We start from the raw sequence: 27,951 nt of genomic DNA, 5'->3' as shown, positions 1-27,951 counted from the left end.
AATGGGAAAACTGGCTGCTGTTTCAATCCTCTCCTTCCCACACCTGGTGCATGAAAATGTATTTCAATTAATTACAGTGTTTTAAAATCTAAATATGATACGTATCTACCTCTAAAATTCCCTTAGTACACAAGCCAAGTTCTTCATGTCTAAATTTTATGTCTGTGAATCTACGCCTCTGACAGAGCAATGCACACCTTATAATTGCTGTAAAATACCACGTATGTTTACTAACTTATTTGCTCATCCTTTCTGTTATAAAAAGAAGAATTTAAAAAAGAGTTGCAAAACAGCGGCCGGGGGGGGGGGGGGAGGAATAGGGAGAGATAGCTTCATGGCATTGTAGGAGTAAGCCAATGTAGTACAAAGCACAGCCAGTTTTTGCTACAGGCTGAATGTTTGTTATTCTTTCCCAGAACTCACACCTTGAGAGTAAAATGTACATTATGATCAAACATACCATGGATGCTTATAAACTAGACTTTAATTGTGTCTTTCTGTACCCTTAGGTGTTGAAAGATGTTAGAGAAATTTCAAGGAAGCGTTATTCTCAGAAGGAATAAGTTATATCTTTGGGCTTTAAAACAAATCTGAAAATATAGTGGAGATGCAAACGAAACTACCATCAAAACGTGGTGCAAACAGAACATTAGTTAATTCTTTGAACAGAATCAATGTGTTTACTTAATATGTAATCATCATAAATGGCTAATATAAAGGATTCCAAACCTGATTTCATGAAATCTTGCGGTAAGGAATGGGGCAGTGTTAAAAAGGAATTGTTGGTTTTCTTGTCCAAAGTAGCCTCAGCCACCTTTTATCTTATACAGTCTTTACTGATAAGTGACATCATTTGTGGTATTGTTTTGTCTCTGCAAATCTTACCTATGCCATCAAGTCAGGGGGCTTTAGAAGACCCTGTTTATAATAAATAATAATTGCATGCCGTCAAGTTGATTCCAACATACAGTGGTCCTTTCCAGAGTTTTCTGTTTAATGAGTACTCAGAAGTGTTTTATCAGTTCCTTCTTCTGGGGCCAATTTGGAACCAGGCAGTTTTCCCAAGGCTGGACAGGCTGGCTTTACTCCTGGGATGCACAGTGGGGAGTGGAACCCCCAAACCCCTGGTTCCACAGCCAGGTACCAAGTCACAGAGCTACTGAGCAACATCAGCTAGCCCTAAGCTCTGCAGTTCTGAGACGATGATGATGGTATTATACCTAGTATAGTGTTATGTAGTTCACTGGTTCTTAACCTTGGGTTACTCAGGGGTTTTGGACTGCAACTCCCAGAAGTCTTCACCACCAACTGTGCTGGCTGGGGTTTCTGGGAGTTGCAGTTCAAAAACATCCAAGTAACAAAGGTTAAGAACCACTGGTGTAGTTGATAGAGTGATGGGCATGGACTCAGGAGACCTGTGTCTGAATTCCTGTTTGGTCATGGAAGCTCATGGAGGATGGAACAGGTGAAAACACTCCTTAAGAAGCCCTATTAGGATTGCTGCGAGTCATTTCCAACTTGATGACACAGAACAACAATAACAACAAATTATGTGAGGGTAACTGAAAGGCCTACCATACAAGTTGTTTGTAAGAAAATTGAGAAAATGCATGTCCTGATCTTTGGAAAAAGCAAAGATGCTTCATGGTGCTGTAAAATGCTTCAAGCTTTTGTTCAAATAAGAAGCAGTATGGAAATATTACAGATAAAGAAATGTGTAATGTATGTATGCACTATGTATTTTATTATTTTTATTATTCCTACTGCTGCTTTTGTATGTCAATACATCAGCAGTCAGAACTTTCCACTTGGGCTATGGCAAGATAGTTTCCATGGCAACCATCAGCAGTACAAGTTGCAGCTATTTCTGATCAGCTATGCGTTAAAGTTCCTCCACGAAAGGAAAGAATCTGTAGGCTGATAGTCAGATCGTATATAAGATGTTGTTAAAGTAAAAGTTTTTTTCCTGCCATAATGGCCAACCTATTCCTTTCCTGGAGTTAAACATCTGGAAGCTGCTAAACCACACATTTCCTCTCTAGTGAACGACTTAGTTTAAATTGTGCAAATATCTAAATCACAGTAATTTTTGCTGAGGCCCTGGCACTCTTTTTTTTTTTTTAGGGCGCTCATTAAAATACATAGCAAACACTCCATAATTAAACCCCGAGCAACTTGCCTTTTTTTCACGACTTCTTGTGGTACAATTGCCTTGGACAACATTTCCTTGTATACTGGAGACTTTAAATAACGACCATAAGAATCCTACTGGGGAGAAGAAAAGGAAACTGGTAGTTATAGATTACAAGCACCCTAATTAACATAATCTCTCCTTACAGCTGTTTAGGAGTCAAAGAGGCTGGGAGTGGGAGATGAGAAAGCGCAGCTTCCCATGCAGTGGTACAAGGGAGCATCTCTTCTTCTCATTAAGCATGTATGCATTGGGGAAAAACAGTGGCTAAATTAATCCCATGTGGCTAGAATTCACAACCAAGCTGGAGCCTATTAAGTCATTTTTCTCAAATGCCAAAGCATCCAGTAAGTGTTGGGAAACTTCTTACCCTAGGAAGGATTAAACATGCTATTAGCTCCTCTCCCCCACTTTTCAAGTGTATGGTTTAGTAACTTATGGTTGGAAATAAGGAAAGGCTCTGTTCTGTGGACTCTCATCACGTACCGTTTATTCATTACCAGCAGCTATTGCTAGGTAAACACCTTTGCTGGGCACTTTCCCCAGCTGTGACTGACTGTAGATAGATTAGTTGAGGTTAGGAGAAGTACAGTGGCTCTGACTTTTCGTATGGAAGTGCTGTGGAGCTACATGGAGCTGAGTGCTCATGTCATATGTCTGCCTATACAGACCATAATTTTACAGACTTGTGGCTCCTCAGTGACTGAAAATGATTTCCTGTGTCACTCAGGTCACTGCTTAAGCTGGTATTGTTCTTAGAAGCAAAGAGGGAAAGGGGCCCTAGGAGGAAAGGAAAGCCCAGATCAGAAAAGGTAGAAATCCTATGACATAGATAGGGGCTGACTACATGGGTGTCTAGCCCACTGTTTGGTCCGCTGCAGGGATGTGTTGGTTTGCTCCTAAAGACGTTAATCAGATGATGTCTTTGCTGGAGTGAACCAACCCCGCCTGGCCCTGAATGGTCCTATCCATACCTAAGCTTCCGGATGTGCTTGTTTTTTTGGGGGGGGTTTTATGGGTAAGATAACTCTGACCCATTGCCAGGATATGTGAGTGCTGGAAACAGGCCAAAAGAAAGCTTTCTGGTTGTCAAGGCTCCTTTTAGCTGAAATTTCCAATATAGTGAAGCGGCTTAATAAGTGGGTCTAGTTGCAAGCAGTTTCTTAGCCAGCCCTTTAAGAAAAGGCAAAGATTTTTTTAAAAAGTGAGAAGTGAAGTGCATCAGCAATGGTCTACTGTAGTTGAACATTTTCCCCCACTTTCTACGCCCCTCAGTCAAGGAGCAGAGGAAGTGTTCAATTTACCAATACCCTAAAACAGGAGACTTATTAAGCCACTTCACAATAACAGAAATTCCAAGCAGAAGGAGTTGGACCATAGAGGGTGGCTTAAGATCTGATGTGCTATTTGGATGCAAGGATTGCACCAAATGGCATATCGCATCTCTAAACAACCCCAAGCAACCGTATCCAGCCTGCACCAGCCTGATCAAAAACCACCTACATAGACAAGCCTCTAGGAAACTGCCAAGGAAATCCAGAACTTCAACAGTAAATGGCAAAGTCTGATAAAAGCATCTTCTTGTGCAGAAGGAATACATCAGTTCCTCCTTCTTCACACACAATAACTTTGGTTATTTTTGCACAGTCAAAATCAGGCCTGAGCCAACTCCAGAAGCAGCTGCTCCACAGCTATTTTTCTTTCTTCCGAACCAGGTAGAAGTTGGTGTTTTCTTCAAACCAAGGAAAATGATCCTCCAAGGGTGGATTTGGGACGACATGAAAATATTATTTGTTTCAGATAAATTTTCTAGAAGACTTATAGGAAGGTAGAAAAGACAATTAGAATTGATAAGCAACATGACAAACCTTTTTCATCAACATGTAAATATGAGTCTGCGCAGCATCTAAGACGTAGCGATGAGGGTGTTTGAGGCCTCTGACAGTGATACCCATAGTAGTTCCATCTATATTGATCCAGCGCCTTGCTCCTGGTGCCAGGAAAGTTCTGAAATAAAAAGAATAAAGTGCAGAAATATAGTAAAGTAGAATTCAAGCAGATTCTTCCAAGTTCCAAGAAATATTCTATTTCCCATCAACAAAATAACTCATTATTGATTACGATTATGGCTATGACAGATTATGTTTTCTCAGCACTGATGGTGCAGGGCAGTCAGATCAAAGGGTCAAGCCTAAACATTACGAGTCAAGCCTTAAAATCTGTGGGTGATATGGCATTCACTGAGTTTTGAATTTCAGAAAGCAAATTAGCAGCTATTGGTATTTATTTTAAACTGCTAATCAATTATTTTGAAATGAATCCAGTTTCTGAAATTAGTGTAGGGGGGAGGAGAAGGAGGAAGAGCCTTGTGGTGTAGTGGATAAATTGCTCTACTGCAGCCAAGACTCTGCTCATATCCTGAGTTCAATTCCAGGTAACCAGCTTGAGGTTGACTCAGCCTTCCATCCTTCCAAGGCCAGTAAAATGAGTACCCAGCTCACTGGGAAGGGGGGGCAATGTGTAGCCTGCATAATTATGTTGTAAACCACCCAGAGAGTGTTTTAAGTTCCACTGGGTGGTATATAAGCAGCACATTTTACTCATTGCCCCTAACCTGAGGACAGACATTGTTGGCAACTGCTGGCTTTGGTTCAGATATGGTCAGTGATTTTCTGTCAGGACTTCCCTTCCCTAAGCCTTTAGGGACCCAACCCCTACACACAAGGCAGTACGGGCAGGACTTTAATGGTGGTGGTGCTTCCTCATCATGTTATAGTGCCGTCACTGAATCTATTCAGTTTTAATTTTGTGTTATTTTATTATTTGCTTATGTTATACTGGAAGCCACTTAGAGTGGTCGTATAGACCAGTGGTTCTTAACCTTTGTTACTCAGGTGTTTTTGAACTGCAACTCCCAGAAACCCCAGCCAGCAAAGCTGATGGTGAAGGCTTCTGGGAGTTGCAGTCCAAAAACACCTGAGTAACAAAAGTTAAGAACCACTGGTATAGACCAGGCGGGATACAAATGAAATCAATCAATAAATCAATAATGGGTAAAATCCTTGTTGACGATCTTGCATGCTTTCTAACACTGGGAAATAGTGGAAGGGAGGCTTTTACAACCTGAAGGGATTCTCTCATTTCCCACTAACCTACTGCTAAACTATTCCCCCCACCTGACCTCTGACTTGCTCTTCCTCTCTTTCTGTTTGTTTGCTTCACTACTTTTTATTTGTTAGTCTCTCTCTCTCTGACCTTCCACCATGTAGCAGATATGGAGGATGTCTCTCCCAAATGTCAGAGACTCTACCATCTTGGTTTTTTCCTTTTATTCTTCTGATTGTAACTACTGATCCCAGCTGCAAGTAAAGAAACCTTTCTTCCACTTTAAATGATTCTAGAGTGGTTTTTAACACACAAAGTCACAGTGAGAAGGACAGCAGTGAAACTAGGCTGATATCTTCACATTTCTTATTCTGCTAACTAAAAGGGAATAACCAAAATTTTCCAACAGTCCTGCTGCAGGCTGCATTCCTGCATCATGCTAGCACTGCTGCCTTAATTCAGGACAGCTCAAAAATTATATCTGTCATCGATGTTAACCCACACATTTGTAGGCTGGTCTGCTATCCACCATCCACAGACCTGTAGCTAAGTCTTGTTATTGCTGACATGAACTGACATTGTAAGAGTTCCCTATGTCATAAATATTGTTCTTTTCTGCCTTGGTCGCATCAGCAGTGGCACTGTTCACTGGAGCGGTTTCAGATGGTTAAGGAACTACATTTTTGATTGCAGGGTAGGAGCAGTGCTAAACAGCACAACTTCATATAAGACACCAGGAAGATTTATGTAACTCTATATTATGCTCACTTGTAAATTTCTTCTGCTTTTTCTTTCACCTTGGATTGGTCTCCCCACTTCAGATCTTCACAAGCTTCCCAAAATCCCAAATTTTCCCCTGAATGAAAAGGGAACAAGAAATAGTATTGCCGTATTCAAGCTTGTAAATCAATACTCCAAACAGCTCCTACAATACTCCTATTAGTATAATTCTCAGCTATGGAAGGAGGACCTTCAACAGCCTTCTTGGAGAGGGAGCTTATGCAGGTGCGGTATCTACCAGTTCATCAGTGCCACTGCCCACAACAAGCTGCCCTTTTTAGAATTCCCTCTACTACACAAACGTTAAAAGCACGGGAGCCCTGCTTCCCCCCCGCCCCCCCCGCCAATCTGGCCATATTATTTCATTCTCTTGTTTCTTTGTGAACATCCAGCTAGACATACTGCAAAGTGCAGGAGCTGTGTGTTTTTAAGTCCTTTTAATACAACACAGAACCTCCTTTATGGCCCCAAGTGTGTTGCTATCCGCATTCCTATCTTATGTTCTGAGTAACTTAATAGCTTTCTAGACAAATATTCCACCTGAAAATGCTGTAACTGATAATTCTGTCTTCTCTCTGTGTGTGTAGACGGCTATCCCACATCACCTCATCTGTTGTAAAGAGAGGAAATGGATTTCTGCAGATGAAATTAATCATGGGCAGCCAAATATGACATCTGTGTCCTCCAACATTTCAAAGGAGAACTAGAAAGATGGAAGCAAAAACAGTGACACACTCACCACTAAACTCTTTCTTGAGGAACAGCTGAAAGTTCTGTCGGCCTTTGGGATCCCTCATCAGCTCACTGAAATTAAGGGCCCATCTCTCCACTCGTGCTTTCGTGGGGGTTTCCACCCTGCAAAAGTTTAATTATACATTAGTGCTGCTGTTCTTCTCTAAAACCAGCTCCTGGGAGATTCAAACTGTCCTTCCAGTCTTACGTTTTCAATCTTTTTCTCCCAAGATGGATACCCAACTGGTCTGCCTGCAAAGATGTTTCCTCCTTTGCTTTCTAGTATGTCAGAATGAGCTGCTGGAGATGGGCCAGTAAAGTAACTGACAATGTATGTACTGTTGCATTTGTTAGGACCACTTTAACCAAAGATTTGCTTCACTCTGTTGGTATTTTTCATTTTCATTGACAGCAAACAACTTTACAGGCCATTGCAATTAATGACATTATTGGTGATGAGTTATTGTTTGAAGTAATGAGGACATAAAAATTCATTTTGCAAAATAATTTGCTGACAGGCAAAATTATTACTTTTGCATATCATTTACTCATAAATTTCATGTTTTCTTTGGGAGATGGAGATTGTTGTTGATTATCGTAACTACTATACAAGGTGGTGGTGGAAGTTAGAATTTTTATTTTTTGAAAAGCATCACACTCTGCTCATGCCAGCACAGGGATCCCTCTCTTGCTGCTCTTCCACACTTCTTGGTATGAGACTAATGTGTCATGATTCCTTGTGTCACTCTCTAATCCAGGAAGAAAATGTGCACGGAGACTGGACAAACAATGGCCAACGGGGTTCTGTGCTGCTGCTGTGAGCGGCAGGCGGGTCCTTGTGGCCTGGTCAGCCGTATTTTATATTAGGCAAGGCTAGCGCCAATACACCTTCCTTCCTCCCACAATAAATGAGCATAGTGATATAACTTTTAAAAACAAAATATAAGACAATAGCAGCAAATTACGTTTTAAAAGTAATAGTCCAAGGTATGGCTCTTTCACATCATAATTTCCCTCCCTGTTTTCTAGGGAAAGTCATATTACATGTGAGTGGAAACTGAAGAAGAAAATCCCATCACTCTGATGGCCTATTTTCTATCCCTCTAAAGGATGTCTTGAAAGAAAATTCCTGAGTTACGAGGTGTAGCAAAACCACCCAAGAGTCATTTTGTACCTTAAACACTCTGAATTCAGCATCTGAACAAGCCAGCTACAGTGCATGGAATCTTTTGCCAAATAAAAGGTGTACATCTTTAAGGTGCCACGGGGCTCTTTCTCATTTCTGCCACCCCTTTAAAAGAAGAACTGAAGAGCCAAGCAAGAGCCCTGTGGTGCCACACCTACTGCTCCCTCCACCCTCCCGCCACTCTTCCACTTTACATAAGCAGGCGGGGGGGGGAAGAGTTAGACCAAGGAAGCAAGAAAGCAATAAACTGCTGTATCATAGAACCTTTGCAGGGGTGTCCAACCTTTCACCTTCCCTGGGCCACATTAGAAGATGAAAATTTGGTTTGGGCCGCACATACATTTGGTTTGGGCCGCATGGGGGGGGCAGTCCTAGCCGTCCTCCGCAGCCCCGCTCCAAGCGCGCTTACTGGCAGCTGTGATCTCAGACAGCAGAGGCTGCCAGCTTTGACTCCGGTGGCTTTATGGGGCCGGGAGGGGGTCCACCTATTGACGGGGACGGCGCAATGCAGTCACACAGCCCCCCTGTCCCCTCCCCTCCCACTCCTTCCTTCCTTCCCTCTCTCCCCCTCTACTGTTGTGACATCCCCCAGCCACATTCCGGCCGCAAGCGCCGGCAGTGTAACTTGAAACTTTGGAATTTCTTTAAAAATTAAAAATTGCACTGGGCCGCATTACGAGTTGACCTGGGCCGCATGCGGCCCTCGGGCCACGGGTTGGACAAGCCTGCTTTAGAGGGATGGGCATGACTGTCTCGTGAAGACAAGATAAGCCTGCTTATCTAACATGTAAGCAGGAAAGAAAAAGCAACGAAAAAAGGAGAAAAAATGTGGTCAGACCTTGGCCTGGCTCCAGTCCTTCCTGGAGGACCGTCCTCAGAGAGTACAGCTTGGGGAGATGCTGTCCACTCTGTGGACTCTCAGTCGTGGAGTCCCACAGGGATTAGTCATCTCCCTAGTGCTATTTAATAGCTATATGAGGCTGCTGTCGAGATTAGACTACTGCAATGGCCTCTATGTGGGGCTGCCCTTGGGACTGCTACAGAAATTGCAACGGGTCCAGAATGCGGTGGCCAGACTACTGAATGGGGTTAGAAAATACCAGCGTATTTCCCCCACCTTGGCTGCCTTGCACTAGTTACCTCTTCTCTTCCGTTCCAGCCTCAAGGCAATGGTATTAACCTGTAAGGGCCCAAACGGTTTAGGACATCGATATCTAGCTGAGTGTCTCCTTCCTGTCAGGTCTTCCCATCCAATAAGATCATCTCAGGCAGGCGGCTGAGAGTTCTGACCCCAAGAGAGGCCCAGAAAACTACCAGCAGAAATTGGATCTTCTCGGCAGTTGCTCCGTAATTGTGGAACAGCCTTTCGCCCGAAATCCCCCGGGTCCCTTAACTGGACACCTTTCAAAAACTACTAAGAACCTGGCTATTTAGACAGGCCTTCCCAGATCAAAAAACATCCTGATGCAATAGTGCTTCCGATAATGCAACATCTAATCTACCACCATGTTCTTCATGTTATTTTATTTTATTATACTTTTTGTTGTATTTTCTGGTATTTTTGTTTTGCACCTTTATATTTTATGGATGTTGTTGAGTTGTTTTGTGATTATGTTGCTGTTATTGTTTAGTCGTTGTAAAATGCCCAGAGTGGCCTTGGCTGCCAGATGGGCAGTATAAAACCACCACAAAACTACAATCCATCTACCTGGCAAAGGTAAAACCAATGCAGTACGTACAGCTTTGCATTGAGCTCCCAAAAATCCACGTCGTCTGAGACCCATGGGTTGTTGGGGAGGCATCCTGAAATGATGGGATCATTGGAGCAGAACTGGTCACTGTACTTCACTAATCTGAAAATATTGGAGGTGAAAACAGGACAGTCATTCATGGACAAGGCTTTGACCAGAAAAAAACAGAAAGGAAATAAAGGAAATGGTGAACAGACAAGAAATCGGGCCTTCTCAGCAGTGGCTCCTCACCTCTGGAACAATCTACCTCCTAAGATTCGCGGGGCTCCCTCGCTGGGTATCTTTAAGAAGCAATTAAAGACATGGATGTTTCGTCAAGCCTTCCAATCACATAACCCCTGACCCCCTTCTTTCCTTTCTTACTGTTTTTTTTTTGTGTATCGTGTAATGTAATGTAGTGTTTTTAACACTTAGAATTGTCTATTTACATTTTTATTGTATTATTTTATGACTGTTTGCCGCCTAGAGTGGTCCTCATCCGACCAGATAGGCGGGATATAAATTAATTAAATAAATAAATAAATAAAAAATTTGGTAACTTTGCAATACTGAGTACTGTTCTAGAATTGCTGCTATGCAAATGCAAACACTTGAGAATTTTCCACTGGGCCCGCTCATGCTGTTGCAAAGGTGTGATAGCAGAACTGCAGACTGCCTCAAAATAGTTATGATGAACATCTACGTAGAAGTGCCGTGTGACTGTAGGATAGTTACACATCGCAGAATACCATATGGCCTAGCCTTTCCTGGACTGTAAGCATTTTGAAGTCCAGGCAAGGGAACCTCATCTTTCAATGTATTCCCACATCAAAAGCTAGCTTTCTATGGAAAGCTTGGGTGCCAGGCGGAAAGATGCATGGTTAGCTTTCTTCTAGCTTGATCTAGGCAAGCATCTTCTTTTTAAAAATGAGAGATCAATCAAACACAAGGTCTGTTCTAGGAAGGAAGTGGAGGTGGAGACGGGTGAGGCAGATGCAAACAGGGCCTTGTGCTGCTGTGAGCGGCCCTTGTTTCAATGTTGAGAGAGAGAGAGAGAGAGAGAGAGAGAGAGAGAGAGAGAGATCTCCTACCATTTATAATAATTTAAAGCAAGCTGCAGCGCAAACGCACACACTATCCCCAAAACAATGAGTAATACAATGAGCAGCATATATAAAGTAAAAAATAATCAGAATGGAATAGCAGCAAATTACTCAAAGCATTGGTCTTTTCCAGTTATAAACATTTCTTCTCTACAAAGAAAGCTACATCACATCTGCACACAGTTGGAAAAATAGGAAACAAAATCTCATTACCATGTTTATGGTTTTTTTTTTAAAATCCTTTATTTGATACATCTATATCCTGACTTTCCTCAAAGTTAGCAAAGGGTGAATCACATGTTTCTCTTCCTTCTCTTTTCCATGCAATAACCTCTGTGAGGTAGGTCAGGCTGAGAGGATGTAATTGTCCTGAAGTCACCCAGTGAGATTCACAGCTGAGTGGGGACCAAGCACTTATATCTTTCAAGTCCCATTATAACCCTCTTCCCACTAGACCGCACAGGTTCTCTTCAGTCACTTCACAGAATGCACTGGATTCCTCACTAATCTGACAACAGGCACAAAGGATGTCAGAACTTACCCTCCCAGAGAGACAGATGATTTTACTCTGGTCTTCATGATTGCCTGCTGGTAGTACATGATCTACAAATGAAAATATATTTTATTATTATGTTAGTAGAAGAGCAGACACCTGAGTTTATCAACTGTTGGATAGCTCAGTGGTTTAGGTATCTGGCTATGGAGTCAAAGGTTGAGTTTGATTCCCCAGTGGGCCTCCTTGATAGGGGCTGGACTTGATGATCCATAGGGTCCCTTCCACCTCTACAATTCTAAGATTATGATAGATTGTTCTATATAGAGTGGACGTTTTATCCACCAAGAAGCTCACAGTAGTTTTCCATGAACACATACAAAGTGTCTAAAAGTATCCAGAAGGCACATTTCTGAACTATAAATTAAGTTGTTTTTATGTGCCTTCAAGTTGGAACCAATCTATAGTGGCCCTAACAAGGCTTTCAAAGTAAGTGTGATATTTAAGGAGTGGTTTTAACTCATTCAGGAAATAGACTCACATGTGGGTAAATTGTGGAAATTAGACACAAACTGTTATGTAAGTGACATAAGGAATATAATACAACTGGTGCAACTATTAAATGAAGTGATTAGTGGGTGAAAAACTATTAATTGTTAAATAATTTTGATTTAAGCATATCATTTACCAAGTTGGCTAGCAAAGAAGTATTGTCTGCTTCAGACACAGAAGTACCATATTTTTCCATGTATAAGACACTACTTTTTTCCTAAAATCATTACACTAAAATTGAGAGGTGTCTTTTACACAGATGTTAGCCGAGAACATGGAAAGAACAAAACACTGCCTCTGCAAACAGGCTTCCTTCTGTCAAGAGGCTTAGCTTCCTACAGTCCAGAGACTTAGCTTCCTCCAATCAGAAGTTTTATGGAACTGATGTCAGCTGATGCTTAACAAACCAATTGGAGCACACCTCATTGGAGGTGGAGCCTGTAGTCTCAGATGCAACAGAAATTCATAATGTCTGAGTGTTCTGAGCCCAGAGGCTGAATACTCATAGCTACATTTTCTTAATTTTGGGGTTAGAAAAGGGGGGCATATTATAAACGGGGGCATCTTATAAATGGAAAAATACAGTATCTTCAACAACTTCAGAATGAAGTGGGGGCCAAAGCAAAGATGAAGAAGACTAACTGCTCACTTCTAGTTATGAAAAAGCTCATCACTAGGCCTTGAAACATGTCAAATTATAGCAAAAATCAGGATGTGGGTGGCTTTTAGAGTCAAAACATCTGGAGATATGTACAGCCCTTATACTTCCGGAAGTTGTCCACTCTGGGACTAAATATTAATTGTAGATCACAAGAATATTAACTCTCTGGCTGTAAAAGATAGTAGTGCTGGAGCTGGGCCTGATGTACAGAAATGTCAATAAAATAAAACAAGCAAATATCAACCCAAACTTAGCTTGAACATTACAAATATGAGGGTATGTGGCAGAGTAGTCTGTGGAATGCTACAATAAGACATTTATAGAAAATCCAGGAAGATGATACTTTTATTGGAGGGTGCATATTTACAATTATTGACGCAGACAGCAGTCATGGATTAATATTTATTTTAGAAGTGAAAAACAAATACCTCTCTTCTATAAACGTCCATTGTTTTTTTCTGTAAACAAGAGGAAACAACAGTAAAACACAGGTAAATATAACAACTTCAGTGTGTGTGTTGAAGGTTGAACAAAGCATTTCACCACCCCCTTCAACAAAAAAACCCTAAATGCAGACTAACATCTACTCAGCTTGTCAGGGCATAGTGATATGAAATGATTCCACCCGCCATATGATTTTGTTCAGTTATTTAACAGATAATATTGCCTGCTCCTTTTTTGCCTACATATGTGTGTGCATTTAATTAAAGGCTTCTTCTAATGGAGCTAATATAGATTCATTTAGGAGACAGCGATTAGATCATTCAGTGTTCATTGAAGGCGACAGGAACCGACACATTGCAAAACATAAACATTGCAATTAAAAGCCTCAGAAACAATATCTGCTGTGCTTATGCTGTGATTTAAATAGCTCCAATGATGTTATGTGTCATCCACCAGCCAGCAAGCGAATGAAAGCTGGAAATTAACTACAGGCTGTTTGTTCCAGCAGTTCCCTTTGAAGTATCATGCCATGACTTTGTTTGGAGTAAGCTTATGGAAACGGAAGAAAGGCAACATAGGTTCCCAGGAAAGCCCTAAGTTTTGTGGGGGCCCTTTTGTTTCTGTGATTCTCATCCAAGGCCTCAGCAGCTCATGTCTTGCAAAACCCGCCATATGTGAGGAATTAACTATTAGCATATGTGTATAAATGGGCCTGGATACCACTTTTTTTCCCTTTTGTTTCCCTCATCTCTCTCTCACTGACTCTCTCTTAAACAATGTCATGAGGAGGCCCATTATGAACAGAAGAGATGGGGGTGGTCCTGTATATATCTTCCTTACTAGCCAGTTTTCTAATTGGAATCCCCTATACTATAGATTTTGGGGATAATATTATTCCCTTGCTCTATGGAATTCAAAGTTGTTGTTTAGTCATTTGAATCCATGGACCAGAGCACGCCAGGCCCTCCTGTCTTCCACTGCCTCCCGGAGTTGGGTCAAATTCATGTTGGTAGCTTCAATGACACTGTCCAACCATCTTGTCCTCTGTCATCCCCTTCTCCTCTTGCTCAGGGTTGATTTCCTTTAGAATGGATAGGTTTGTTCACCTTGCAATCCAGGGGACTCTCAAGAGTCTCCTCCAGCACCACAATTCAAACGCATCAATTCTTTGGCGGTCAGCCTTCTTTATGGTCCAACTCTCACTTCCATACATCGCTACTGGAAAAACCATAGCTTTGACTATGGGGACCTTTGTCGGCAAGGTGATGTCTCTGCTTGTTAAGATGCTGTCTAGGTTTGTCATCGCTTTCCTCCCAAGAAGAATATATCTTTTAATTTTGTGGCTGCTGTCACCATCTTCAGTGATCATGGAGCCCAAAAAAGTAAAATCTGTCACTACGTCCGTATCTTCCCCCTCTATTTGCCAGGAGGTGATGGGACCAGTGGCCGTGATTATAGTGGGGTTTTTTTGTTTGTTTTTTGTGTTTTTTTGATGTTGAGGTTCAGATCATTTTTGGCGCTCTCCTCTTTCACCCTCATTAAGAGGTTCTTTAATTCCTCCTCACTTTCTGCCATCAGAGTGGTATCATCAGCATATCTGAGGTTCTTGATATTTCTTGCGGCAATCTTAATTTCGGCTTGGGATTCATCCAGTCCAGCCTTTCGCATGATGTATTCTGCATAGAAGTTAAATAAGCAGGGAGACAATATACAGCCTTGTCGTACCCCTTTCCCAATTTTGAACCAATCATTTGTTCCATATCCAGTTCTAACAGTTGCTTCCTGTCCCACATATAGATTTCTCAGGAGATAGATAAGGTGGTCAGGCACTCCCATTTCTTTAAGAACTTGCCATAGTTTGTTGTGGTCCACACAGTCAAAGGCTTTTGCGTAGTCAATGAAGCAGAAGTAGATGTTTTATGGAACTCTCAGGCTTTCTCCATAATCCAGCGCATGTTAGCAAATTGGTCCCTAGTTCCTCTGCCCTTTTGAAATCCAGCTTGTACTTCTGGGAGTACTCGGTCCACATACTGCTGAAGCCTACCTTGTAGGATTTTGAGCATAACCTTGCCAGCGTGTGAAATGAATGAGTACATTCGAAGTACATATTTATAATTTATGAAAAAAAATTCCTCTTCACATAGAGCTGGAGGCAGGACATCAAACACACTCCCTGTCTCCCCATGTTGCTTTGCTTTTTAAAGAACCAACTTGGGGAAATGTTACTGTGTTGATGTGTAATATGTAGCTACTCTTGCCAAACAGCCACCATTTACTCAGTACTACATTAAGACTGGGGAAGGCATGGCTGTCCAGATGTTGTTGGACTCTGTCTCCCATCGGCCCTAGCCACCGTGGCCAATGGTTAGGGATGACAGAAGCATAGCTGACCAACTCCTTATCCTTAGTTGCATGCGAGGATAAATATACTAAACTAGCCATAACACCAGAAAAGCTACAAATTACCCATATGGCAACTCTCATGTTTTGCTTCTTGCCACAAATAGGAACCTCAGAGGCAGAGGTCATTTTCTCAGGGATATGCCATCTGAAGGAAAGATTAACCACTGTACCCCTCCCCTCCCTCCAAACATGGTCACAGTTGAAATCAGGATTTATTGAGTCCATTATTAAATTTTTAAAAAGCTGGATAGAGCCACAGGCCTTCCTCCTAACAGCACATCTAATTGCCCCATTGGATGCTTTACAAAAGCCTTCTGCCAACAAACATGGTAAGAATACCAGCAAAAGTGTGCTTCCTGCTACCACGCCATTCATTTTGGTGAGCATATCTATGCTATGAATTTTTTTAAAAATAATATTTGTGTTCTAGTTTTTCCTCAGAAATTCAAAAATGGCTAACAATGATAAAACAACAGTGATATCAAAAGGACTGGGTCCTGAAGGCTGGACTCCCAGAAATGAGAATTAGGCAATTAGTAGTCTGACCAGCACCTTGTTAACTAGCAGCATGATTTACAATGTTTCACTTAAGCAGGTGTGAACTGAATGGACAACTGGATTCTGGCCATTACCTTGTTAGCGTTATGCATAGAATATCTTGTGGTGTTGTTACGTTTTTGGTAAGTCTTAAGACTGCTAACAATGAGAAGATAAGAAACAAAAAATTGCAAAAAGGGAAAATTTGAACCACATAAAATATAGGCTCCCAAACTGAATATTTAGACTAGTAGCTGAAGCTCCTTCAGAGGAGTTTGCCATTTGTTTCCCCAGGGTTCTTTCCTTAGGTCTCTAAGTGTAGGTACACTAAACAGTTATAGCTGTTTCTTAACCAATGTTAAATGTCACAGATTCCTCCCACAGAATCCTGGGATTTGTAATTTAGAGAGAGAACTAAAATTCTCTACTAGAGAAACTTACCTCAGTTCTCCGAATTAAAGTATAAAAAACCAAGCCTCTCACCAAACTACAGATCACAAGATTCTGCAGGATGGGGCCTTGACACATAAAATGGTGCTGAACTATGCAAGTGTACGTATATTCTGTGCTAGGATTATGATGGACAGAATAATGAAACATTTCTGTACCCCTTAGAAATGAGCAGCAGCTATTCAATTGTATTTGAGAAAATAAAGCCTTTGCTTAGAGGCTCTACTGGGCTAGATACTACACCCAGCCTCTTGAGTGTATGTGTATCTTCAACAAAATGACTCTGAAATGAAAGCCCCATCTAATTCATTAGGACAATTCATTATAATTATGAGAGCGCCCACAGCCAAATCAGCTAAATGACAACTATCAGTTAAATTACAACATCCAAGCACATAGGGCTAATCTACAGAAAGGAAAAAATTATCATTATTATTTCTTAAAGTCAATTGAATTAAAAGAGATCCATCTTTCATTCCAATCAATGTCCATTTTCCCAGGCTGATGTTTCTCAAACATACAGTACAATTTTATGAGGAGAATAGTGGTGATATAACAGAAAGACTCATACGAAGGTTACAATGTTTAGTCTTCTACAGTACAATCAACCAAGGATTTCATAGACAGGAAAGTCATACGTACATCTGAGGAAAAACAGACTGGAGAGAAAGAGAAAAGAAAAGATGGGGGAAATTGTTAATTACCTTCTTATGAAAGAAACAGAGTTCTTAAAGAGATGAGAGTTTTAAAGTGAACAGTTTCATCCATTTGTTCATTTCATTCCAGTTATTACCTCATTAAAAGTCACATCTTCATTTCTTTAATTGTAGTTTGCTTCCTAATGCAACGAACTATGGGTGTATGATTGCCACTAGAGATGGGCATGAATTAAAAAATGAACCACTAAATACATTTTTAAAATGGCAAAGTATTCACATGAATCAATGCCCCCAACAGATACAAATCAACTAATATTAGAGATTTTTGATTCGTTCATTTGTTTGGCTATAAAATAGCCCCAAGGTACATGCAGACACCAAAATTGCATTGAAGCTTTCTCTGACTCTTCTCTCAAATCCCTCCAAGTTTGATGAAGACTGGGTCTTCTCCAATCCTAAAGGGCACTTTCCTGGGGGGGACCCACTTTGTGGGTGTATAATTTGGATGTCTAAAACCCTATCTTCACCAAACATGGAGGGTTTGTAAAGGAGAGTCAGGAGAAGCTTCTCTATGATTTTGGTGTCTCTAGGTGCCTGGGGGAAACTTTCCGGGGGGGGGGTCCTTGTGGGCATCCAAAACTCAGACATCCAAACTCCATACTTCACCAAACTTACAGGCCTTACAGAGGAATATTAGGTGAAGCTTGCCTGCAAATGTGGTGTCTCTAGGTGCTTTATAGGGTTTTAAATTTTGAAAATGAAAAAAAATGTAGATTCGTAATTCGTGATTAACTGATCTTGGCTAAGCATGAATCAAAATGAATCACTATTTTTCTGCTTTGTGCCCATCTCTAATTGTCACCATACATTCCCTTAGCCAGGGCTTCAACAGTATATTGTTGTTATTGAGGACAATAGCAAAATGTCCAATAAATTAAATAAATTAAAATTGGTTCAGGAAGTTCACAAGTTTTTTTCCATTATTTTCTCTATCCACAAATACATGGCTCATGAAAATGCATCTCTCAATACAAGAAAAATCACTCCCTTGTCATTGTCCTTGGGGTGTTCTATTGTTCAGTGTGTGTGTTTTAAAATTCACGCTGTTGCTCCTTTCTGGGGATCAGAGAGGTGTACAACAAACAAACAAAAATAAGTAGAATAAAGAAGAAATGTAACTACACATAAATACATAAAATCCAAAAAAACATGGTAGTGTTAGTTAAAGTCTAACCCTAAGACTGAATATCTTATTTAGAAACCTCAATTAAAAACATATGATCAAAAATCCAGTTGTTAGTTTCAACTAGAGGAGACCCATCAAATCAATAAAATTTGTATTAGTATTGATTTACCAAGTTCCAATCAATTTGGTCTAACCTAGTTGCAATTAACCACTGGCCTTTTGCTATCAGACATCCTCTGATGTTTATATAATCCCTATGCCACTCCCCTAATAAGCCTCTCAACTTGAAGTGATACTCATATAATATGCACAGAGGCACAGATGAACAACTTGATGTCCTCCAGAAGTTCTCAGACTATAACTGCCATCACCCCTCACTTTTGGTTGTGCTGGCTTGCACTCATCGGAATTGCAGTCTATAAATCTGTAGGGCTTCATGTTTGTGTTTGTGGCAGTGAGTAAAACTGAGCTCTTTTTAATGTGCAGTAGTAGAAGAGGAATTCTTCAACAGATTTTCGGTCATACCATCCATAGTTTGCATTTGGTATCAGCTGTAATAACAATTTCTATCTCTCCCTTCTTTAGGATGGTGGTTGTTGTTAAGTGCCTTTAAGTGCCTGTGAACTGCCCAGAACACTGCATTGTACTAATGAGACATATAGAGAGATGGGCACGAACCTTGGTTCAGAAGTTTGTGCTGATTCATATACAGTGGTGCCCTGCATGACGACGATAATCCAAATTGCTGTACAGCGAAATCGTCGTCATGTGAAAAAAAACCCATTGGAATGCATTGAAAACTGGTTAATGCGTTCCAATCAGGAAATACCTCATCGTCCAGCGAAGATCACCCATAGAGAACCACCAATCAGCTGTTTAAAATTGCTGTTTTGTGAAGCTTCTGTCTGGAAAACAGCCATTTTGTGAAAGGAAGCCATTTTGTGGAGCCGGAAACATCGTTTTGTGAACAAACGGTCCGCAAAGCAGGGACCTAATCGATGTAAAGCGAAAAAAACCCATAGGAACCATCGTTTTGCGATCGCTATAGCAATCACAAAAAAGTCGTCGTCAAGCAATTTCATCATCATGCAGGGCACCACTGTACATGGAACCAGAAGTGCCATGTGACCCTTTCCCCCGCCTCCCTGGCTTGATCCACCACTCACCAGCCAACACACGATCCTCTCCATCTCCTCTTCAGCTGTTCAACCAGTTTCTGGCAGAAACATGGGCTTCCTTGCCTCACATCCTTGGCTGATCGCCCACTCAGACAAGGACGCAGGGCAGGCAAACCCATACTCCTGCCAGGGACTAGTCGAACAGCCAAAGAAGAGGAGGAGGAGAGGAGCATGCTCTGACTGATGAGTGGGTAATTAGCCAGGGAGGTTGTGGAACATGTACACACGTACGAACTGGCACGAATCCCCGAACTGAGGTTCATGCCCATCTCTAGGCATATATAAATCAAATCAATCAATCAATAAGTAAATAAAATAAATTCGTGTTGCAGCCAACTTACAGTGATCCTAATAGAATTTTCAAGGTATGTGAGATACTTACCGTATTCTTTTGCTCCATAAGACGCACTTTTTCTCCCCCCCCCCGGCTGTCAGAGGGGGTGAAATCGCCACCTTCAGGGACTCTTGAGGCTTGGGAAGCTTCAGAAGAGTCCCAGAAGGTGGCGATTTCACCCCCTCTGACCCTGGGGGGCAGGGTGAGCCTCCAAAGGGTCCTAGGGTGTGTTCCATAAGATGGACCTCTCCATAAGGCTCACCAATTTTTAGGAGAAGAAAACAGATTATTTTTTCATGTTTTTGTCTCCTAAAAATTTGGTGCATCTTATGGAGAGGTGCGTCTTATGGAGCGAAAGATACGGTAAGTAGTGATTTTGCCATGCCACCCTCAGTGAGTTTCAATGGCGGAATGGGAATGTGAACACTGGTCTCCTGAATCCTAATCTGTCACACTGGTTATTGTAGGTAACGGAGGACAATAACTACTAACGAAGTTTGCTTTCCTTCCTTCTCCTCCTTTACCAATGCACAATCACAGGAGGCTTTTCCTCATGACTTTCTGTTTGCAGGTATGGAATAAAACTGTCATGTATGTATGATCAAGTATCCCTTCCCTGCTAGCACATCTCTACTATTGGGAAAGTTAGATATGTTGTATCCCATTAATGTGCCAAATGCTGAGGAGCTTCCATTTCCCAGCATTCAAGTCATCAGTCGCTGTTGTTATGGGCAGTTTTCCCAACAACTGATCCCATCAATCAATCAGTTCTGTTCCCCCAAATCAGATTAGCTTTCCACTACTTAACAGGACTGCTATTTCTTTAAAAATCTGTTACCTCCTCTCTCATAACATCTTTTAACAGTAAAGAGGTTTCTTATTTACTTTAGAAAATCCTCTTTAATCAACCTCCCTCTCCAGTCTGCATCATTGCTTAATTAAAAGGGGGTTTTCTCCTCTAAGACTTGTGGGATATGGAGTGCTCACCTAGTGATGTTTTTAAAGGGACAACCATCTTATTAGCAGAAAGGGGGAAAAGACTGAATACAGCCCTTTTTGAAGATTCTGGACTGTATGCATGTGAACAGTTCCAGTGATAGTAGCTTTTTATTTTCTATAGCTCTCAAAATGAAAACCTTCTCTGTAGTACTGTTAGTTTGTAAGAAGAAAAGTTGGCTCGATAACTCTCCACACACACACACACTTTTACATTTCCTGAGGCTGACAAAGTGTTCTCTCCCTTTCAAAAAAGGCATATCAACCACCTCCTGTTACAGTGAAAAGGTATGTCCTAAAGTGTAGTGTTTAGTTCTTCTTCACGGTCTCCATGGCAACCAAGCCCACTTGGTCCTGGCAATTACCTGCCTCTGGCAGCTGAAATGGGTGAGAGCCTTTACCCAAATGAGAAACACGGAATGGTTGGAAGAAAATAATTGCCGTAAGCAGGACTTTGCATTCAAACCAATTGACCTCTAAACTTCACCTTCAGCAGGGGTCCTGCCGGGCTCCACATATCAGATCACCTCAACTGTCTGGCTTTCCATTTCCCTTATTTCTGCCTAATGTTAAATGATTAGAATGTACAGTACCCACAACCAATCGTACCAAAAATTACACCCAAAATAGGACCTAATTTTCATTGAGCACTGAAACTAGGCTGGGGGTGTCCTTCCAATTGCAGTTAATAGCTCTTCTGTCTCTTTAAAATCTATTCTCCCTAACACTTCTTCTCTTAAGCCCTATTCAGTATTTATTAAAAGTTTATGTTCACTAGGGCCTAGGCCCACTCTTTTATCATCAATTTAATCCCAGAAAAGGGATGGCCTGAAGAGGACAAGGCCCCTCCCTTGCAGAAACCAGACTTTAAAAATAATAGTTGTTGTGGATTTTTCGGGCTCTTTGGCCGTGTTCTGAAGGTTGTTCTTCCTGACATTTCGCCAGTCTCTGTGGCCGGCATCTTCAGAGGAACAGGAGTAGGAACTCTATCCATGCTCTGAAGATGCCAGCCACAGAGACTGGCGAAACGTCAGGAAGAACAACCTTCAGAACACGGCCAAAGAGCCCGAAAAACCCACAACAACCATTAAATCCCAGCCGTGAAAACCTTCACGAATACTTTAAAAATAATAATTCTGGGTTTTGTGAAGAGCCTCCATCCACTGAATAGTTCCTCCTTCAGTCTACTGCTTTCAGGTAGTAACAGCAACAACAAAAGTTAGCCCACTCTTCTCATTGTGTGTGGAAAACAAATGATTTAAGGCATGACGGGATCAGGCTCTAGAAAACATATTGATGATGGGGTGGCTACCTCCACATCATCAGGAAAAGCAAAAACAAAAATCAAAAGAGGACACATATTTGCAATGAATTGCATATGCTAATTTACATGTACAAATGCAACGTTATAAATATATTTTACAACTTAAACAATCCTTTTTGTGATTCTTTAAATCAGAGCAGGTCTGGACAATGCTTCAACTTGATGTAATGTCAAAAAAAGAAAGAAAGAAAGAAAGAAAGAAAAAGAGGATTGTCTCCTGGCAGCTTTTCAAATGGCAGACTTTGCTCAATTTTAAAAAAAGACACAGCCATTTATAATTTTTTGGACTCTGACTCCAGAATTCTCCAAGAATTCCCCAGAATTCTGGGAACTCCTGCTCACAGACATACACCTACAGGCACCTTAACACACCCCTACACTTCACTCACCTGAAATATACATCTCTTCCAGGTTGTCTCAGCTCTACTTCATGTACAGAAAGGAAAGTGCCTTGCTGTGTTGTTTTGTAACTCGTATCTCTGGTTTATTTTAATGCTTTTTAATGTATTTGATTAATTTTAACGGTTTTCACAGGGAGGCTTGTTTATATGATTTTATCATTTTTTGAGGTAAACATTATTGTATTTATTTTATTCTTTTAAAAATTTGTAAGCTGCTGGAAGCGCTATGTTTTGGTTTACATTTTATACACTGTCTTTCTACTAATAAATAAATAGATCTCTTTAAATTTTGGTTCTTGTCAAAGAGGATGACAATGCGCTTTGGACAATGGTACAAATAGAAGGAGAAATCTATTCTACCCCACTCCTCCCAGCCCACATGGTCTTATTGAGAACTGTCTTCCTCCCTCCATTCCAATGGTTCCCAGCCTTGGGTCCCCAGATGCTTTCTGCCTAAAACTCCCAGAAGCCTTTCCCATTAGCTGTACTGTCCAGCATTTCTGGGAGTTGTAGTCCAAGAACATCTAGGTACCCAAGTTTGGGAACAATTGCTCTACTCCCACATGTATAGGAGTTTCAGAAAAACTCCTATAAATGTAAGTCATGTATTAATGGTCTGCCACCCATTTGTCATCATTCAAAAATAGAGCAATGCTAAGAAATAGAAGAATGGAAACTTACCTAGTTTACCTTGTTTTCAAGGGGATCAGTTGCACGGTCTATGCCATACTCAAGTGTATCTTGCATCCCTGGCTATTACCAAATAACAAACAAACAACAACAACATATATTAGAATTTATTTTAAATTCAGCTTACAGTAATGCACTATTAAAATCTATGGCGTCAGTCCAAATGTATTGGCACTACAGTGCTGGCATAGCAGAACTTTCTTCCCTTTCCTCCCCCCCCGCCCCCCCGCAGCTCTCAAAAGTGTCGAAATTCTTCCCAGACCTCCAAAGCAGGTTTTTAGAGAGCACAGTAGATTGCAGTGGAATGGGAAGATCTCTGAGTGAGCTTAGCATGTCTCTGAGGAGAGCCATGCTTCTCTCCGCTCCTGCTTGAAGGGACTCAGTCTGACTCTTGAATTAGGCCCACAGTCCATTTACTGTCTTAAGATGCAATGCCAGGATTCTGCACTCCTTGCATGCTCAGAAATATGCTAGTTCTCCACTCAGGTTGGGGTGTAACTAGGGTAGCTAAGCTTTTATTATTTTCTGGTATGTTTCCTGGCTGAATGCTGTAAGTCAGTGTCTACATTTGCTCCTACCTTTTGAAAACCCATTTCTTGTCACTATTTGAACTTTTGCCTTTTTATCTTTTTGAATTGTTCCTTTCTTTCCTTTCTTCTCTAAATGCACTGCAAAATTATTTCAAGCAAGTTGTCTCATTTTGACCGGGAGAGTGGAATGTACGACAAACCAGTCCTAGCCTTGTCCAGCCACTGGGATTTTCTTTGGCAGTGTTAGTTTGTGGGTGTGGTGGCAGCTACCTCCTCTAGGTTAGCACAATGGTTCTCTCTGCCTAAATTGGGGAATTTCCTTATTGTGTCAAATTCTCTCGATCAGTGGTCCCCAACCTTGGCCCTCCAGATGTTCTTGGACTTCAACTCCCAGAAATCCTGGCCAGCAGAGGTGGTGGTGAGGGCTTCTGGGAGTTGCAGTCCAAGAACATCTGGAGGCCCAAGGTTGGGGACCACTGCTCTAGATCATCTCAAAGTCTGGGAGACGAAGCAGGTGTTGAGGGAGTGAGATGGTTTCAGTCAGTCTTCCACATTTCCCATCTAGAGACAGGCACGGACCACGGTTCTGCAGTATGGCACAGTTCAGCAGTTTGACTGCGCAGCTGTTCTGTGGGCGGCCCAGCTTACTAGGCCTGCCTCCTCTAGTGGGTGCCCACTCAGAGGGAGCACCCAGAGAAGCCAGGGCTGGGAAGCCAGGGAGCCCATGGAACTGCTTTGCGTCTGAACCGTGGTCCCTGCTCATCTCCCCTGGGTGCTCCCTTCTCACAATGAGAGTGGTGTGTTGGAGGGATTGCAAGAAGGGGGATTTGACCAGGGAACTGTTGGTCAATAAGTCTTAGCAATACCATGGCACGTGGAATTAGGTCATATACAGAGGAAATGCTGCCCGGTAAAGGGATGCCTTGATATGGCAAACAGATGGGTACTGCTGCTATTGCATCTGCTTTGAGCACACTTGAGTTTTGATCAGCTGTCTGCTGAAGTCTGGCCATCAATAATTAAACCCCAGCCAGTGCTATCTTAAAAGGGTGAAAAGAGAGGAAACTGCTCAAGAAAGAGAAAGATCCAAGCACAACTCTGGTGTGATCAAAGAAGCTTCAGCAGGGGGGATGAACTGGGACCAAAGGGGTGGCTGTGGCACTCAGGCCTTTGCTACAGATGGTACTTTTTCCACCCCCAAGCGAAGTTCCAATTACAGCCTGACATTTGCCGGAGGCTTATACCTTCTCTGTCTGTTAACTGCTGGGTTCTCAGCCGGCTGCTTACACAGCGTGCACAATTAAAAGTGGATCTTTGATTATGATTTGGGATTAGGGAATGTAGCTTCTTGGCATGTGTCAGTGCCATACGGCATGCTGTGATCAGTGTGGTACTGTTCAGGAAACACCCCACTGGCATCTGCCAGAAGTGCCTCCAAAATAACAGAAGCTTGGTGTTTGCCGCCTACCCAGCTTGGGGTCTTTTTCCAGCATGAAAGATTTACCAAAGGCACCCTTCAAGAGCACCTCAAGGCATGGAAGATCAATGTGAGGGAATGAGGTAACAAGGAGGCCGATTCCCTGGATTAATGGTTCGCTTTTGTTGCTTGGTGTGAATTAAGAGTTAAAATTACAATCCCGCAGAAACAACTGCAATTGCAGTCCTTAGGTTCACTGGGGTAAAACTATGCTAGCTGATTTCTAGTGGCCAAATGTCCACATCTCTGGTTTTGACATCATGCACAGTTCTCAACGGATATGGGTGCAGTGTTCGGCTTCTTCCTGTGTGACTCACTTCTCCCTTTGCTCATAGGTAGGAAGAAGGACACCTTGTTTTCATACTGAAATGGCTGTCCTCACCTACTTGTCAGCAGCAATTCCTAAAAGTTCAATAGAGTTTACTCCCAAGTATGGGGTGTAAGATTAGAGGCTAAGTGCCCTTGAATTGCCAATTCAAAATGGATGCCGCAGCTCTGCATTATTTGTTATCTGGCCTTTCTGTCTTTCAGTCCCACTCCTTACAATCTGGGGATAATTTTGTTGAAATTTTGCTTGAGGTGATAACAGAACCTACAGTCCCGCCCAACAGGAAATTATCTGCCCTCAGAGAAGTCTTTTTGATGTGCCTCTGCACAAGTCAGTGTTCTAAACTGCCTTCATGCAGTCATAAGGCACAAAATAACAATGCTGAATGCAGAAACATAGGGTTTGGGCAGGTGATTTCTGTTCTTAGAAACACTAGAGTAAACCTTGCTTAATTTAATTGTGTTATAATATTAGAACCTCTTGTGCTTTTATTTGTATGCATTTTTTAAAAAATCATGCTGCAAGCTGTTGTGGGTCTCAGCTTCCAGAAAAAGACAAGATAGATGGTGAATAAAGAAATAAACAAACAATCCTTTTTAACAGACAAGAATGAGGCATGCCATTTATTTTAATTGGGGGTGCCTTACAGTCTTGGAAGACTCTGGGTGACAGAATCACTGGAGAAAGCCATTCACGACATCCTCAAGTTCTATTTCTAGTGGAGCCATACACCCACACTGCACAACATTTGCACTTGCAGTAGCAATCAGTGTTCTCAGATAAACCAAGTATATTTCATTCAGAGTGACCTAGAAACAAATATGAAACCACTCACACAAACCGTAGAGCCCTTTGTACCTTTTCGGGTACTGCATGTCTCTTTGTGTGGTTATGTACAGGCACATATATGTATGAGGCTCTCAACATTCATTGAATAAATTATGATCTATAATAGCCTTTCCCACCTAGAGTGGTCTTATAGGCCAGATGGGCAGGGTATAAATCAAATCAAATCAAATCAAATCAATCAATCAATAAACATCCTGTGCTCCAGATATTTTGGGCTACACAACATCTGTCATCCCCTGCTCACATGTATAATGGTTACAGATCACAGAGGCTGAAGCCCAAAGCATCTAGAGGGCACCAGCTTGAGCCAGGATGGCCTATTAAGCTTTATTATTGCTCTAACAATAGTCTTTTAAACATATTGGTTAGAACTTTAAGAACACAAGGAAAAGGCCAGCTAGATCAGAAGAGACACCTATCTCATTCAGTATTCTGTTGCTATAGTGAATCACCAGATGCCTATGAAATGAGCACACTTTTATTTATTTATCTATTGAATATGTTTATACACAGTTCAACTGGCCCATGTGGGTGGTTTACGAACATTACTATCCAATAATACCCTTCTGCCCAGGCTCCCCAGCAGCTGGTTCTTGTTGTTGTTTAGTCGCTAAGTCTGGTCCAACCAGAGCACGCCAGGCCCTCTTGTCTTCCACTGCCTTGCGGAGTTTGGTCAAATTCAATGACACTGTCCAACCTCTCATCCTGTTGTCCCCTTCTCCTCTTGCCCTCACACTTTCCCAACATCAGGGTCTTTTCCAGGGAGTCTTCTCACGAGATGGCCAAAGTATTGAAGTCTCAGCTTCAGGTGAGTGCTCAGGGTTGATTTTCTTCAAAATGGATAGGTTTGTTCTCCTTGCAGTCCAGGGAACTCTCAAGAGTCTCCTCCAGCACCACAATTCAAAAGCATCAATTCTTCGGCGGTCAGCATTCTTTATGGTCTAGCTCTCAATTCCATACATGGCTACTGGAAAAACCATAGCTCTTTTAATTTCGTGGCTGCTGGCACCATCTGCAGTGATCATGAAGCCCAGAAAAGTAAAATCTGTCACTGCCTCCATATCTTCCCCTTGGACAGTGGTGCCTCGCATTATGATGTTGATTCGTTCCAGCAAAATCGCTGTAGAATGAAAACATCGTAAAGCGAAATTAAAAAGCCCATAGAAATGCATTAAAACCCAATTAATGTGTTCCTATGGGCTTGAAACTCACCGTCCAGCGAAGATCCTCCATAGTGCGGCTGTTTTCGCTACCTGTGCAGCGAGGAATCCATCCCAGAAAAGAGTGGGGAGCCATTTTTTTTAACCCGGCAGCCATTTTGAAACCGCCGATCAGTTGTAGGAAAATCGTTGTTTTGCGAGAATCGGTTCCCGAAGCAGGGAACCGATCATCGCAAAGAGAAATTCCCCCATAGGAAACATTGTTTTGCGATCGCCTTTGCAATCGCAAAAACTTCATCGTAATGCGATTTCATCGTAAAACGGAGCGCTCGTCTTGCGAGACGCCACTGTATTTGCCAGGGGATGATGGGACCAGTGGCCATCATCTTGGGAAGGGGTTATGTTGAGCTTCAGACCATTTTTTACGCTCTCCTCTTTCACTCTCATTATGAGGTTCTTTAATTCCTCCTCA

General features: G+C 41.8%; 1 protein-coding gene across 1 annotated transcript in view; it reads right to left on the bottom strand.

Moving 5' to 3' along the window:
- RGS9 (regulator of G protein signaling 9) overlaps nucleotides 1-27,951 on the bottom strand; it is an 82,015-nt gene that overhangs the window by 19,160 nt on the left and 34,904 nt on the right. Inside the window, exons 9-16 of the mRNA XM_020806442.3 lie at nucleotides 23,136-23,198; nucleotides 12,962-12,991; nucleotides 11,369-11,430; nucleotides 9,734-9,847; nucleotides 6,816-6,931; nucleotides 6,065-6,152; nucleotides 4,060-4,198; nucleotides 2,180-2,265 (exon numbers count right to left, since the gene is read on the bottom strand). Coding sequence (XP_020662101.3) covers nucleotides 2,180-2,265; nucleotides 4,060-4,198; nucleotides 6,065-6,152; nucleotides 6,816-6,931; nucleotides 9,734-9,847; nucleotides 11,369-11,430; nucleotides 12,962-12,991; nucleotides 23,136-23,198 — 698 coding nt within the window. The remainder of the gene's footprint in view (nucleotides 1-2,179; nucleotides 2,266-4,059; nucleotides 4,199-6,064; nucleotides 6,153-6,815; nucleotides 6,932-9,733; nucleotides 9,848-11,368; nucleotides 11,431-12,961; nucleotides 12,992-23,135; nucleotides 23,199-27,951) is intronic.

The sequence above is a fragment of the Pogona vitticeps genome, chromosome 2, assembly GCF_051106095.1.
Source record: "Pogona vitticeps strain Pit_001003342236 chromosome 2, PviZW2.1, whole genome shotgun sequence".
Lineage (NCBI taxonomy): Eukaryota > Metazoa > Chordata > Lepidosauria > Squamata > Agamidae > Pogona > Pogona vitticeps.
This window is presented reverse-complemented; position numbering and strand designations above follow the sequence as displayed.